General features: G+C 41.6%; 1 protein-coding gene across 4 annotated transcripts in view; it reads left to right on the forward strand.

Moving 5' to 3' along the window:
- Positions 1–15,817, forward strand: part of cdk14 (cyclin dependent kinase 14) — a 205,327-nt gene that overhangs the window by 129,169 nt on the left and 60,341 nt on the right. For all 4 annotated transcript variants that reach the window (XM_069702140.1, XM_069702141.1, XM_069702143.1 and 1 more), the window contains 2 exons: positions 115–208; positions 13,134–13,197. In XM_069702140.1, the coding sequence (XP_069558241.1) occupies positions 115–208; positions 13,134–13,197 (158 nt within the window). The remainder of the gene's footprint in view (positions 1–114; positions 209–13,133; positions 13,198–15,817) is intronic.

The raw sequence follows: 15,817 nt of genomic DNA on the forward strand, positions 1-15,817 counted from the left end.
CTTACTTTATTGTTGTCCATGCTCACATATACACCCAACAGAACAGTTCTCTATTACCGTATTTGTAATTAGTGTAATTAGTTGAATAACTGAGTGTTGAATTCTCTCTTCTAGGGGAGTCGGCTGCATTTTCATCGAGATGATCCAAGGAGTGGCTGCTTTTCCAGGGATGAAGGACATCCAAGACCAACTGGAGCGGATATTCCTGGTGAGTCACTAATCTGAAGTGTGTATACTGTGTTTTAGTTCTGCTGGCAACCATTGTGGAAATCCTCCCACTCTGCAGCCCACATCACTACAGCAGGGTTCCCTGTCTTTCTGTTCAGTTCAGTCTAACTGTTGCTCCCACTCTGAACATACACTAACATTTAACCGGTACATACTGAGAAAACTTCCCACGGACAATGCCCAGGAGGCATCCTTATCTGATGCCCGTACCTAGGTCCGCCCTTCTTAGTGGCTGTGCAAACACTAATTCGAGGCGAGTTGCCAGACTGTATCCACAGAGAAGAAAACTGAAGTTGTGAGCGACAGTCGGTGCAGCCGGGCTCGCCCAAACCAGCTCGGCTTTCAAAGTCAGCGGGTGAAATGAAATACTTTTGTTTTGCCCTTTAAAAGATTTTCTACAAAGTCATAGCATTTAAAAGAATAATCATCCATAATTGAAAGCATCTGACCTCCATACAGTAACAGAACTGTAAAGCATTTGCTTTAATTCCAGTTGGGTCCATAAACCCCACCGAGCTACGAGGCTCCTTTCCTGCCTGTCAGCTGAAGTTCTGTTGACAACCGGGTCCATTCTGATGTTTGATGTGAACATGAACTAAATTCTCCCTCAGTGGATATATAGTTTTAAGATTAAGAATAAGATTAAGACTTTAGATAAGACAGTGGGGAAATTTAGTTTTCCAGTGTCCGTACTGTCTGGGCTCGGCTCCTCTCGCTTTTTGAGGTTTTTCCATTTGTACAAAGGTCGTGGATAGTACCTGGTCCCTTTTTTTTCTTTTTTTTTTGGTATCATCTCCACTGAGGTCCCAAACAGCTGAGCCGATACTAACTAACTTACTAACAGGTGACGTAAAAACACTGCAGACCACTGACTGGTCAGAGATAATTGTCACAATCACTGCATCACTGTGAGCGCAACACGGGGCGTCCTGCACAAACCTGCCACTGTTAACTTGTCAAGATACCGGACTACTCAATTAATGGCTGCTTACAAAACCACACCGTGGTCAGTCGAAGAGGTGCAGACGTTCCTCTGAGTGTGTGGGTCGCGTTGAAAGACGTCACGGCTGGTGGTCTCATATGAAAGAAAGAGCACGGCTGATAAATGAGTCAACATGGACCACAGTCCCTCCAGAACTTGAACTTTTGTAGATGCCCTACTTGTTACTTGACAGGTGAACAATAATACAGCGGCCATTAAGTAATTACATGTACACGCGTACCTCTGCATTAGATGGCTAGCATAAATATTTCAGAGTGAGGTGAGGCCTCTTGAATCCTTTAATCCACCGATCTGTCATCCCTCCATATAATTTCATCCCCAATCTCTTAATTGAAGAGTGAAGCAGGGCAGACATAATGGATTTATATTCATAGGCTAGAAGGGCCTGAATAATTAATGTAGAGAATTACAGAGATGAGAGTATGAAATGGATTCAACCAGGGAAGAAGTCAAGTGTGGAGACAAAGTGTGCTCGCTGCTGTTTGGCCTCTGGGCTGGAGGGCTACAGATACGCATCGGAGGATGGATGGATTTGGGATGAAGGGACAAGGACAGGTGGAGGAAGCCCCGCAGGCAGGGGGTCTCTCAGAAAGCTAGCAGGAGCAGGAGATGAAGAAAAATGCTTCTTATTGATTGTCTTTTATGCCAGAAGGGGAAAGTGAGGCCTCAGTAAGAGGCTGCAGCCCTCAGTGATCCCGGCTCCCCTCTCCGACACAAAGAAGCAGCGTAATGGGAAGAGAGAGGAGAGACGCCCAACAGTGGCATGGCTGCTGGCCAGACTGATGATGAGGCTCAGCTGCACACTGCCTCCCTGCAGAGGACCTGCACTTTGGTCAGTCTTCCTTCTCTTTAGTTTCTGGCGCCATCATGGAGGTCTACCAGAGAACTGGACATGTGCAAACACTGTGTGTGGATATCAGAAACAGGTCAAAGAAAGAAGATGTACACCTGAGAGAGATTTCCTCATCATCAGGTGTAAATGTACATCAATGTTGTGGCTTTCTGTGACAATTAGACGTGACTAGTCTGAAAAGGTCGAACACGTCTTGGCCCAGTCAGATAAAAGCAACACTTTCTGAACAGAAACAGTGCAGCTCCGCCACCGACAGGCTCTTGTTTCAATATCAGCAGTGGTAGTTCTTCCCTCAGAGATCACAAGGTCTTTTCCATCATGCCTGCTACTGTGTGCAGGGGCACTAAGTGTAAAAAGGCCTGAGTGTGGAAATGAATAAATTCACTCTCATCACTGGCCTCGTGGCTCTTAAACAGCTGGTCCAATCGCAGCTCGGAGACAACAGGGACTCAACAAATGGAGAGAGCTCTTACCAGCTTAATAGTTGTTATTGTAAATCTACTATGACACCTCTGTGCTCACTCGTCAATAATTTCCTGGAGGAGGGAAACCTCCTGATGCTTTTTCTAATCAGAATCTAACCTGCGTTTATACAGATCGTGACATTGTGCGAAAGTTCAGCAGGTTTATTTTGCAACAAAAATTATATCGATTGTGTAAGAATCGCTCATATATTTATAGATTAAAACAGGCTGTTTTAGCAGCATGTGAGGTTTAACTCTATTTAACTCCTCATTTTAAATGCTCATTTGAATGCATCCACTGATTCGAGAACGTTTGATTACATTTAAATCAAAGGACGGGTGTGATCACGGCCTCTCTCTACAAAGACTAATGATCATCCTTATTTCATTTTTTTTTGTCTCATTTTTACCACCAAACCAAGTGGTTCATGTCAGTGTGGCACCCCCACAGATAACGTCTTGCTTCCACTCATCAAAACCGCCTTGTATACTACATTTCCCTAGATTTCAACGTATCTACTACATTGTATTGTTTTCACCATCTCACAGCTATTCATTACATTTAGCAAACAGTTTCTACACGTATTTAAGAACCTTAGAGGAAGGACTTGTACAACCAGCTGGAAGCAACAAACTAAACTTCAGAGCCTGAATTACATTTGATTTAATAGAATGGATGATTGGTATCTCGCCTTTCCGCCTCTTGCCTTCGTCGCGGTAAAGTTTTATTTTCATGGACATTTCAGTTTGTAATAGATGTGAAATTGTAGAGCAGTGAGGGAGCGAAAACTCAACACACATGAAACAACCTGCACATTAGTTTGCTACCTGTAGTTCACCTTTAAAACCAGTGCTACAGATTCATATAGTGACATACAGTAAAGGCCATTTCAACAATATAATATGTGTATATATTGTCTTAATATATAAGACAACAAAACCTTCACATCCAGATAGAAGAAATTCCTATAAAATAAACTTTATCTGACACATACAACATGAGCGTCTTTCTTTCACCTTGCAGCTACTTTCCTCTGATATTTTATTCAAATATATCTCTGTTTGTAAAACAGCGATAATGTATTCCACCGGCTCGGGAGACTTTGCTCTTTCTCACCCAAATTTAAACTCAGAGTATTGTGTGTGTGCGTATTGAGCTGTCAGCCAAAGGTAAAAGACAGATGCATATGAAAAAAGTGTTGGTATGCAGCCCGGCGAGGCATTTGTGCAGATTCCAAAACTAGTTTACCAGTCGGAGTCGTCCTGATGTTGACATTTCCATCAGTCCTGCCTGCTCGGCTCTGCAGCGCTGCGTGTCCGCTGTCAGACAGGTCAGAGTTTAGATGCACAGCCTCACAGACTCCTATGAAGGGCACCATCAATGAATTATGCGCAGTCAGAAGCATCTTAAAGGCCATGTTGTTTGAAGAGAGGAAGAAAAAGGTCAGCTTCCATCAGTGTTTGAGAGGCACCCCGCCAGGAGTCGAGCGGCACATCAAACGCCCACAGAATGCCACAAGATGGCCGAGTGCTCCTCCCGTGAGTCAGAAATCGGACATTTGCATTAGTGTTATTTAAAAGTTTTAATCTGAATATAATGATGACTGGATCTGTATATGCCTCAGCACCGCTGCACTGGTCAAAGGTCAAGGTCACGGTGACCTCATGTCTGTCCCATCTGTCTGAAACTATGCTGATTGTTTAGGTAATAATAATAATAATAATACACTTTATTTCTATAGCACCTTTCATACAAGAAATGCAGCTCAAAGTGCTTTACCGCAAGGAAATCGCACTCGGTGTTTGACATAAAAACAGATATAAATGAACATTTAAAAATATAGAAAAGAAATGAGATACATAAGAACAGATCGAATTCATAAAATTAAACACATATAGAGTTCAAATATAAAATCTTCTGTCCTGTCAGGTTGACGACGTGTGAAGCACCCACATTTGAAAGTTTGCAGCTTTTTTGCAGCAGCATCCATATTTGAAACAACGTATGTTGTCATGGCAACCACATTGTGTTCTTTCAGAATCAACTTTATTGGCCATAATACTCCATGTACAGTATTATGTGTCTGGACAGACATGGATGTAATCTGCAACTTGACTTGTTGGTGGAGGAATCCAATTGCGAGGTGGTAATTCTAGTTTGTAGAAGATTCATTCATTCATTCATTCATTCATTAATAAGGAAGAATATGTTTTCTGTGGTAAAGTGAACGCTCCACATGTTATCCTGTTTGATAGTTAGAGGATAATTCTGGGTATAATTAAAAATGTGTGTCTTGTTTGGGTTGTGGTAATGTATTACTTATCGGACTGGTTGCTGAGTTCAGGGGCCGCATTCATGAAGATTCCAGGTACTAAGAGATTGTTGTGACTCCCAGTGAGAAAAATCTAAGAATATTTTGAACTATGACGATTTCCAAGAATTTCTCCTTGAAGGTGGATCCTGGTGAAGGTAAAAGTTAAAAAAGTCAGGAGAAAATTGCAGAATTACAAAAAGTTAGGAGAAATACTCTTTAAACGCTGATTTAAAGAATGACTGATTTACTGAAACGCTGCAACTGATATTGTGCAGAGATTATGTTTGTGGTCGATCTCACTGGTTGCTCACTGGTGCTCGTATCTGTCACATAAATGAACTCGCAGATCACGGCACTGAGATATTTGGCTTTATTTTTTATTTTGTTTTTTTAAAGGATGCGTCAGTGATAGGCCAACCAGTTCATTCATTTCTTTACTCAGAGTTGCTCTGGGAAGTTTCCTTAAATCGCCTCTAGCACTCCTTGTTAAAAATGTTTAGCCAGAGTTAGGAGCTCTTATGAGAGGAGTCTGTGAATGTTTGCGAGTACGGCCCTGAAATCTAAAGGTTTTCATAAACACAAGCAGTGAAACCATCAGAGATCCAGCAGTTTACCAGAGACATCCCACTCTTGCCTCCAGATGAAGTTATCTTGATCTGGTTAACCCTTAAATGCTCAGCTTTTGTTAATATTGACAAGCAGCTATTACACCCTGTTTAATTAATCAATTGTAGCAGGTAGTCCTCAAGCTATTTGTCTTTAACATTTTTTTGGTGTTGGAATAATAAATACACGATACATTTTTGTAAAAGTTTCTTTCTAACAACAACAACAAAAACATATACTTTGCTTGCAGCCTTAGTTTTCAGTGTAACTTGTTTAATGGCTTTAATAGCTTCTAGTTAGACCTCTGGTTTCACTGTCACTTTAAATAAATACAGAAACAGTGTTGAAAACATTGTTTACAATAGTTTCTTGTCACAGTAACATGATGCTGTAGGCGTCAGGTGTTCTGCAGAGCTGCTTTCTCTTTGTTACTGAGGTGTTTTAATAATAACAGCTCTGCTGATGAAGACCAACCTGAAGCTGTTAATGATGAAGGATTAGATTTGTTTGATATGAATTGGATCATTTAAAAGAACCATTTTGTACCGTTTAGCTGTAGCCACCAAACAGCAACCAGCAGTGACGTCACCTTGTTGGTTTGTGAACGTTATGAAGCCTCCAGTTCAGATTCTGTCCGTCACCATCTTGCTAGTTCGGAGCGGTTTGGAGCAGGAAGTGACCATATTTGGACGAGCTGGGGAGGAGTTAGTGCTGAATCTGAGTGATCTGATTGGAAACCTGACAATACTACATCCCACCCACCGATAGCTGTAACATGACTGCACCACAGGCCTGTCAATCAAACAGACACGCCCCCGAAACCATTTTTGAAGCTTATTTTACAATTAACAACAGGATTATTTTCAAATGGACCTCCAGAAAAAAAGAAGGAGCGACTTTAGCTCACAACACCGAGATAAACATTTATTGACTTAGAATTTTATGAGAGAAGTTGAATGGGAGTCTATGGATCCGGATGGTTTTTGGGAGCCAACCTCTAGTTTCCCTCAGTGGTATTGCAGCTTAAGACACTTCTGCATCGGCCTCATTTTTCAGACCCTGAAGCTCCTTTCACTTTTATATACAGTTTAAAGTAGCTACATGTACAGACATGCGTGCTGGTTCAAACACAACCTACAATTTCTACCTTAAATATAACCCTACCTTCAAATTCAAAGTGTTGACGAAAGTAATCCTGATGTGCAATGTAATATTCATAAATTTATCTCATAATCAAAATATAATGAGGTCTGAAGAACCGTTCATATTTCCTCAAGGTGTGATTGGGTGTTTTTAATACTCTGTGGGCCATCATTTGGTGATTTAAATCCTGTCCAGAGCTCATGTGATTTTCTTCCCCTCGCTGAGTGTTAATTACAGCTGAAAACGGGTGGTATTTTTCACTACAGTTCTTCACCCGTCGATGATTAATGTCTAGTATTGTTAGACAGCTTGTGCTTTAAGGTGGATCTGGTGACTATTTACCTGAATCTTCTCATCTGTTCCCTCAGATAGGTTGGATGTACAGAAATGATATTTTACACAAACATACAGTGCTGCTGCTTACAGGGTCAACACAGGCACCAGAAACAGCCTGCAACACCCTCCTCCTCACTAATGTGCCCATTGACATTTAAACACTTATTAAACCTCCTGAGGCAAATAGATAAATAAATAAATCCTCAAATAGCTTTTCTGTGTATGTACTTATTTTTTTAAACCAGATTTTCTTTCCCTTTAATACCACACCTCCACAGTGGTATTATCCCTGACAGCATTAAGGCTTATCACAAGTCCTATAGTGCTGCATGTGCACGTCGGGGGGACCGAGGCACTGACACACACTTTTATTTATTCAAAGTGTCAGTTTCAGATGCGTGCCGGTGTCTTTAGTAATGGAAGAGCTGCGGTTATACAGTCTGTAGGTTCAGGTCTGTGTTTGTCTTTAGGTTTATACCACACGCACACGCACACGCACACGTCTGTGTGAATTAAAACTGAGGTGCATGAGGCCGGGCTCACTGGAGCTGGTTAACTAGCTGTCAGCAAGCAAAAGATTACATCCAGTGGAGGATCTGTATGAATATAGACAGGTCTATCTGCAGGAAATAGGCTGTCAGGCAGAGGTGGGTGTGCTGCTGTACAAATGTGTGTGTTTCCACTTAAAAGACAACAAGCTGCCTCCTTGTGAGAGTGAAACAGCTGTTGTTTCTGGTGAGCGCTCTGACAGCCATGAATAAGTATGACTGCTCATGTTTGTACATAAAGCTGTGTTGTTATTTACAGAAACACATTGGCTACATTTTCATGACAATATAAATCTGATTACGGGATCATTAATCAGAGTGAGGCATTCCTGCAATTAAGATGCATGCGTGTTGCTTCATTAATATTTCTGTAGTCTGATTAATGGCTTCAAAGGCCGCCTACGCAATGCGATCACTGCTTCCTTCCAGTATGGTGTATTTACCATAAATCCCAACTTCATGTCACAGCAGAGCCATGCGGTTACATTTCTGTATAATGTCATGAAACTGTGTTGTTCGTTTTATGGTGGCTTCAATGGAGTTCACAAAAAAGACCGGCTTCTCTGTAGTAAACAGCTACTGGAGAGCACAGGAAGTGTGTTGTTGCATACATTAATGAGGTTTCCTCCAAAAATATATTCATAAAGAAGAAAAGGGAAAAAGAAAAGTTCCATAATGCTTCAGGAGAGCTGTGAGCTCTGTTTCAACTTTAGTTGCAACCACTGAAAGTATGTAAATTCTTGCATTTTTAGCTGTAATGTCCCCGTAAAGACAACTATCATGACGCCGAATTAAACATCATCATCCTCAACAGGTTTTTCTATAGTTTCTATGTTGATTATGTCGTTTCGTTGTGGTGGTTATCAAAGATAATAATCCACAAAGTGTAAATCACACTGAAGCTAAAACTTCAAGTATCACATGTGAGATTTAATTTAGTGAAACAACGTACGCGCAGCTACACTGGTGACGCAGCTTTCAAACACGGAAGTGTCAGCAGACGGTTTATTTCAGGTTCTGTCCGAGCAGTGATGTTGTCGTTGTCCTCTACAGGGCTACAGATTCTGCTCTCTCTGTCTCTCTGAAAGTGACTAATGAGTAATCGTGTTTTGCGATCAGATCATAAAAGGAGGCTTTATTAAAGATGTCCCTCACACAAGAACCATTTAAACTAGGTCCCATAGAGAACCACTGAAGGAGTTGGTTGGAGCAGCAGAAATAACCCGTATGATGTTCAGACCGTTTCGCTCTCCATCGAGAAGCCTGTTTATTTCCAGTGTGTTTCTGCTATGAAGAGTAAGTCTGTGCACATGTGAGCTGATCCGCCCTCAGCAGAGAGTGGGAGGCTGCTGGGAAGATAAATAACGCCATTTCACCACCAGCCGCTGTGTGTGTGACACGAGCATCCATCTGCTGAAACCCAGACAGGATAGTCGGGGCTTACTGAACACATTCCACCCGGCCGCAGCGGGAGACAGCTGATCCACTTGGCTCCGGTTCTGATCCGTGTGACCCCTGCCTGCAGGTGACCCCAATCTGCTTGACTGTGACTTGAGGTTGGAGAGCAGCGAGAGGTGGAACTGGGATTTTTTTTGGGGAGCAGAGTGGAAGATGGAGGCTGGGGTCAGCGTTAGGACAAAGGCAGCTGGGACCGGGCTCAGCACTGCTGCTCACGTTTGGATTAAAGGACGGATCTGTGAGGGAGTAAATGCAACTTCCAACCTGCACCTCCTCTGAGGTCCATAGAATCATAAAGAACAAAATTACAAGCAATTCAAACCAGTAAAACTCCTAAACTACTGTCACTACAGCACTAACAATACTGCTGCGGCTTTGTGGTGTTGATTTGTTTCTACCTTGTTAACTTCCAAACATTTCCCCGGGTTATGTAGCATGTGACAGTGTTTGTAAAAGGAAACATATAGTCACTGTCAAATGTATCTGTTGTAGTCTTTTGATTGCTTTCTTTATTTAGATGTCCACCTCCTGGTGCCGTGTGGACTCATAGTCACTAGACACTAGCAACAGCCAAGATGGCCACATGAAAATGACAAAATTGATTAGTACACATTCAATATCCATGAAAGGAATATCCTGTTATGATAGATAAATGATTTTCTGTCTCAGTTGCTGTGACTTCTCTACAGATCTTGCCAAAACAAAAATGCTCTTATTAAAGAACCGTCCCAAGAAATCACTGATCGGAAATGAAAACAAATCCGGGCTCCTATCAACTGAAGTTTTTCTACTTCTTTTACATAATTCTTCAGTTTTGTTGGGATTAAATGTTATTGACCAATAGTATGTATTAGCTCTGTGAATAAAGTTAAACCATCAATCGCTTTTACTGCCAAATATTTCTTGTATTAGTTACCTGTAATGAATTTCCGATCTTATCTTTTACATAATGTTATTACAAATAGTCTTTCACAAATATTCAATGCAGACTGCGTGATATAAACATAGGCTGAGCAGATTCTTTAATACTCTCATGAGCAACAATATGTTATTTTCAGCCTCATATGTCCACATTGGGACTCCTGGCTGGTGAACCTTTGTTGCCTCTTCTTTTCTCCCTGCAAATCCTGTCAGTCGCCACTACCGCTATCTAATGATGGGTGATTACCTGAGTTTTGACAGAACAAGATAGAAAAATAGGCCTTTACAAATGTATCAAAAAAGCTGAATAATTTGCCTTAATTAAATCCTGAGCCTGCAGGATAAACCTGATAAAAATGGATCATCCTTTGGTTTCTGATAGTTCTCGGAGAACAATTCATCCAAGTTCATTTTGCAAGCATGTTGACTTTGTCTGTCTTCAGCTGGATGTCTGTGTTCCTGCTGTGCTGGACATCCCTTCAGATACAACACATACAGAGGTAGAGGAATTGCAGGCTGCAGTATTTGGTGACACAGTTTCATGTCTGTCCGATGGCTCACCTTTATCAGCAGATCTCAACCAAGTTCAAATTTGATCTTTTGGCTTCTCACTCAGGTGTAACTATAGATTTAATAGTGTCTGCCTTTCATGGAGGTACAACCAGGTTTCTGTTATTGTGTAAAATTGCTCTAATGACTGATGTTGAACCAGTGCTGTCCTGTTAGGAGTCAAAATGTTCGCCATGAGAAAAATATGAAAATGCATTTCTCCACTTGTATAATTGTAAGTGTACTACGCTTTAAAGGGGAACTCGACTTCAACTCCACTTTTTCTCATCATATAGCACTACTCAGTGTGTGAGAACGATTTCATCCAACTTTATTTTCTCTCCTAAAATCACAACATAAAGCACGGTCAAGACCTTCCATTCATATTAAACAGATGTATGATGGAGGAGCTGTGACAAGTTTGAAAAATAACCTGTTGCGTTACAAAAAGAGGCTCTGGACTTTGAAAGATATGGCAATTAATAAGCATCAACGCTTTGATGAAAGATGCTTTTGGGTTTACATTTTTAAAAAATTATCATTTAAAGCAACTGCAGTTGAACAAGCGGAGTTTCTATTTTGACAAACCGACACATCTTATGTCCGTAAGTCTGCAGGGTTCACAGTGACGAGCCAGATACCTCTAATCTCTTCATTCTCTCTCTGCAACATAAACGTATGTTCTTGTCTGAAGGTCAGACATACTGTTTGTGTCTGGCTCGGTGGGTGGTCTGTAACAGAGCTGGGGGGGGGGGGTGACAGCATGCATGTGCTGCAGTATGTGCATGCAGCGCTCAGGGTCACGACCTATGACCTCGCAGGAATTCCTCTGCGGCAGTACTTTCTTTCTCTCTGTCTGCATATACTCACACATTTTCACAGATGAAAAGAGGCTGTCCCTGATGAATTACCCCATCCTCCCCTCCAACATGCTGTTTCATATATCCATTACTCTGAGCTGGGTTTGGAATTTGCTTCCCCAACAAAGCAGGACTTCTATTTTTCCAGATATAGAGAGGAAAGATTGCGCTGAACAGCAGTCATTTGTTCATAAGTCAAATATGGCCTATTTTTAAACTGAAATGACAAATACATCTAGCAACTGTGCGGATTAAGACTTGTGTTGGTCAGGAAAAGCAAAAGTAGTGGAATTTGAACTGACCAAATGCAGCCTGCCCATTTTCTTGTTTGTTCCATCTATGCTTTCTTTTTTTAAACTTGCAGTCACCGTGTCGGCTGTAGGAGACTCATTTGGAGCAAAGTTAGTACGGGGAGGACTGCCTTACAGCTAGATTAAGTATCTTGCAACTAATGCTGCGTCTGGAGTGAAAGTAAAAAGAAGTAAATTCAACACATGCAGACGCCCTTTCTCCAAATGTTAATGCACTCTTACTGTTTACTTAGTCACTGTGGCGTGTTCAAAGGTTCTCAGAGCGTCATTAACTTGTCAGGCCTGTTTGACTCATTTGGAATCATAAGGCAGGTCAAGAACTGTCATTAGAAAGTGTTTTCTCATTTTGCATTAGTAGACAAGAGCTTTGATGACAGAAACTAGTGGTAACAACAAAGCTTGCTCCCCTCTGCACTGATGCAGTCATTTGACTCCCTTCTTGTGGTTGGTTTACTGTTTTGTTCAGAATCAAGTTCTTGCCTTTTGTTTCAATAATTCTCTTTCAGAGCTTGATTAATGCTTCCAAACATTTGTATTTATGTTTTAAACATGATGTGAAGCTGCCGAGTTTAGATGGGACACCGGACTGCTCTGCTCAAGTCCCACTGAGGTATGCTTCGTGGTGTCATACTTCCCTCTGCTGGTGATGTTTGGTTATTACAACAACTGTGACCAACATTTATATCAGTTACAGACTAGTAACATGTCAAAACTAAACCAGACCCAGGCTGTACATTCTTTTGGTTTTCTTCTTTTCTCTTAAGTCACATTAAAATCCATATTTGTTTGTGTTTTGCTTGAGTATGAATATCATTAGTGAATTAGTGATTCAAAGGAAGGAGTGATGTCTCTGGCAGGTTTGTTGAACTGACTTTGAGGGGCTCATGGAAACAAACATATCTCAAGCAGAAAATGATCAGTTCGTCCTCTGCTTGGAGACATAACCTCAACTTTTGCTTCCATCCTTCTTTTCTTTGTGTCCCAGCTGTGCCAACACGAGACATCTGCAACACATTAATCCCACAACACATCTCCACCCCCGGTGTTTGCATGAATTGTACTCTTAGTAGGCAGTAGAAAAACCCAGCAGTTCTTTGACTCAACCACAGGAGTGTGTTTCAGATCAGAGACCAGTGAGGAATCTGGAAATGATTATGCTGCTCAGTTGTGATGGATCATGTGGAAGGCATGTCCGCTGCTCTGCGTTGTGTCATCATAAACTCAGCCTGTGTGTGTGAGAACGCAGCCAGAGTTTCCCATAAAAGATGTACGAATCAGGACTATTGAACAAGCAGTGGAACGCCTTTGACCTGGAAATGTCAAACACATTCAGACTAATATACACAGTGAATCTTCATAGGAAACAATATCTATTACGTGGAAAACATCATTCTTGCTTTTCAATTTAGATACAAATGAAAATAAAAGAAAGTGATTAATTTGTTTATGTAACCTCTTCTAATGCAACGTAACAATTACCCTAATAATAGTTTGAACCCATGTTTTTGACCTGCTCTCCCTTCCTGTGTCGTTTTCAGGTCATCGGCACTCCGTCTGAGGACACGTGGCCTGGTGTCAACTCCCTGCCTCACTTTAAGCCAGGTACGACCTCTCCTCTTCTATTATCCTTCACCAACCTCACCGAGTCAAGTCATGTTTAAGCCCGGAACGACATGAAGATAACCTGATAGATTGTGAGCACAAAGACAGCTGTCTCAGGTTGCGGGATGAAATATCAGCATCAATCCAACAACATGTAAAAGTGTTGCCATGGAGCCATTTTTTTACTGAATGTGTGCTCAATGTCTAGCCGAGCTGTTGAACTTCATATAATATTAAATTAACACTATGCATGTTACTCATGAAGCTGAATGATGCTATGCTAACTCTTTAGCCGACAAAATGATGACTAAGAAACTGCTGAATGACAGTTTTGCCTACCTCAGAGTCTACGCTTACCTGCACCGTATGGTGCTCATACATTCGGCGACCCAACGCTGAATGACAACAGGCTCCATGCTAACACGTTGCCCTACACTCTGTTGAACGGCAGCAGGCTCCACGCTAACACTTTAGCACACCCAGTTTTCGAGGGAAGCCACAGGAGCGTCAGTGACTTGGTTTCCACACGGTTGTTTGTATTGTTCCTTTAGAATGAACCGATGTTGCAGCCCGCTGAAGGCTCGCCGCACCTCATCAATGCAGCAACAGGAGTGGGGACGGCATCTCTGCCAGAGTAGCTGTGCCCTCTGGGAGCTCATTAGGGCTTTTTAGAGGGAACATGAATAGAGGGACTACAGATTAGAGTCATCTGATGGAGGGAAGAAGAGGAGCTGGAGGAGAGGAGAGGATGGACATGAAGCGGGTTAGAGTGTGGGTGCGGGGCAGTGTGCGACCCGGCCTCCAATCTCCAGTGGCCAATTAGGGACAGACTGGGGTGACTCTCGTGGTCACGGGCACACACGAGCCATAATAATGTGATCTCGCATCCCGTGGCCATGGCGACAGTTGGCTCTTGTTAGCCTCTCACACACTGTGTTGAACAGCTGTGCGGCTGTCTCCGCCACACACACACACACACACACACACACACACACACACACACACACACACACACACACACACACACACACACACACACACACACACACACGCCCAGCTCTGCCTGGTGCGAGCCTCCGAGCGCTTCATCTGTTCATGTGACGTCTGCAGATCTGAGCTTATTATGGCTGCAAGTTTAACAAACAGGAAGAATGAGATGTTCGCAGAGAGGATCTGGTAAGACTTTGTGAAGCTCCATAAAGCCTCTGAGTGCACAGTGAGGGTGATAAAATCAGCACAGGCATATGTGAACGAGAGTGAGATAATCCTCATCAGATTGTAGGAAAGAAATCATCTCCATATGTAATAATCATGGTAGCAATAACAAACTTTATTTTAATATCTTTAAAAAAAACAATGTTACACAGCGCTTTACAAAGAAGTGGACTGTAATCGGTCGGTAATACATGAAAAATGCACTTCAGACAGAAAATATGTTACATCATGGGACAAATAAAGCTTATTCAGAGCTATTAAATATGATAAATCATTTCTTTAATTCAGCCTGAAAGTAACGAGTTTGTATGATAAATGTCGTAGCGTGTATCCCATGTGGTATTCTAGGATTTAAAACTGGGTTTACATTTCTTTACCTGTACAGGACATGTGAATAAAAAGCAAAGATGGAGTTTTACCTTTGAATCTTTCTTGTTATTGACTTCAAACAGAACTACAGTTTGCGTGCACAGGGGAAGAAAAATGTCCAGAAACACACAATAAGTAGTTTTGTCAAGACGGAATATCTAATTGGAATTATATTACAGATTATTCCATATAAATCTGACTGTAAAAATCTGATACTGATTTGGAAACTTGTCGAATCTTAGTCCTGAGGGAGTTTTTGTCATTATTCTGATATCTGAATCAAAACATGATGACAGTAGTTCATTCTCTGCTCAGCTAACAATAGAAGATCCCATCAGATGCGTCCTCAAGGTTGATGTGACCAGCAGATGGCAGTGTTGTGTCAGTCTGGAAGTTTCTCCAGAAGCTCCTCTGTTTACTGACTCTTCTGCTTATGATTCCTAACAATTATTTCTACATATTGTAACACTTTCCCTCTTTTTTTTCTCTTGCGTCACTCAGCCTTTCAGACGCGACACTGTGGCTCGACCTCAGAGCGGAGGCGCCCCTTATTTTTCACATTTTTGTGGTTATGAAAAGGTTCCACAGATATTTGCTCACTTCCAGTCATATCTGGCTTTAGCTCCCTCCTTCTGCTCTCGGTCATATCCCCCACCAGCTCGGGCTGTAAACTCCACGAGAGAGAAAAAAAAAACCCAGGATCTGTAAATATAACACTGGACAGAGGACCGGTATGAGACAATATGCAGACAAGTAAATACATGCAGTATGAGATGGACGTTTGCATTAAATGTAGACCCAGATAAATGATCAAATTAACAGTATCTCAGAATACAAAGAACTCCACTTTGTTTTATTTCTATTGGTAATTGACAATTGAGACTTCAATAACATTTGTCCTATAATAAAATAAAATAATAAAAAAGCTTTAATTTTATGTTTGAATAGAAGAAGTTGATATGTATGGAGGTATAATGTAGGGATTTAGTTATTAACATCACCATATTTGCAAAGTGCAGTTTGTAGTCCATCTTTT

Source organism: Brachyistius frenatus, unplaced genomic scaffold (genome assembly GCF_029030835.1).
Source record: "Brachyistius frenatus isolate BFR_SWC_R1_liver_20210118 unplaced genomic scaffold, ASM2903083v1 Contig_40, whole genome shotgun sequence".
NCBI classification, from domain to species: domain Eukaryota; kingdom Metazoa; phylum Chordata; class Actinopteri; family Embiotocidae; genus Brachyistius; species Brachyistius frenatus.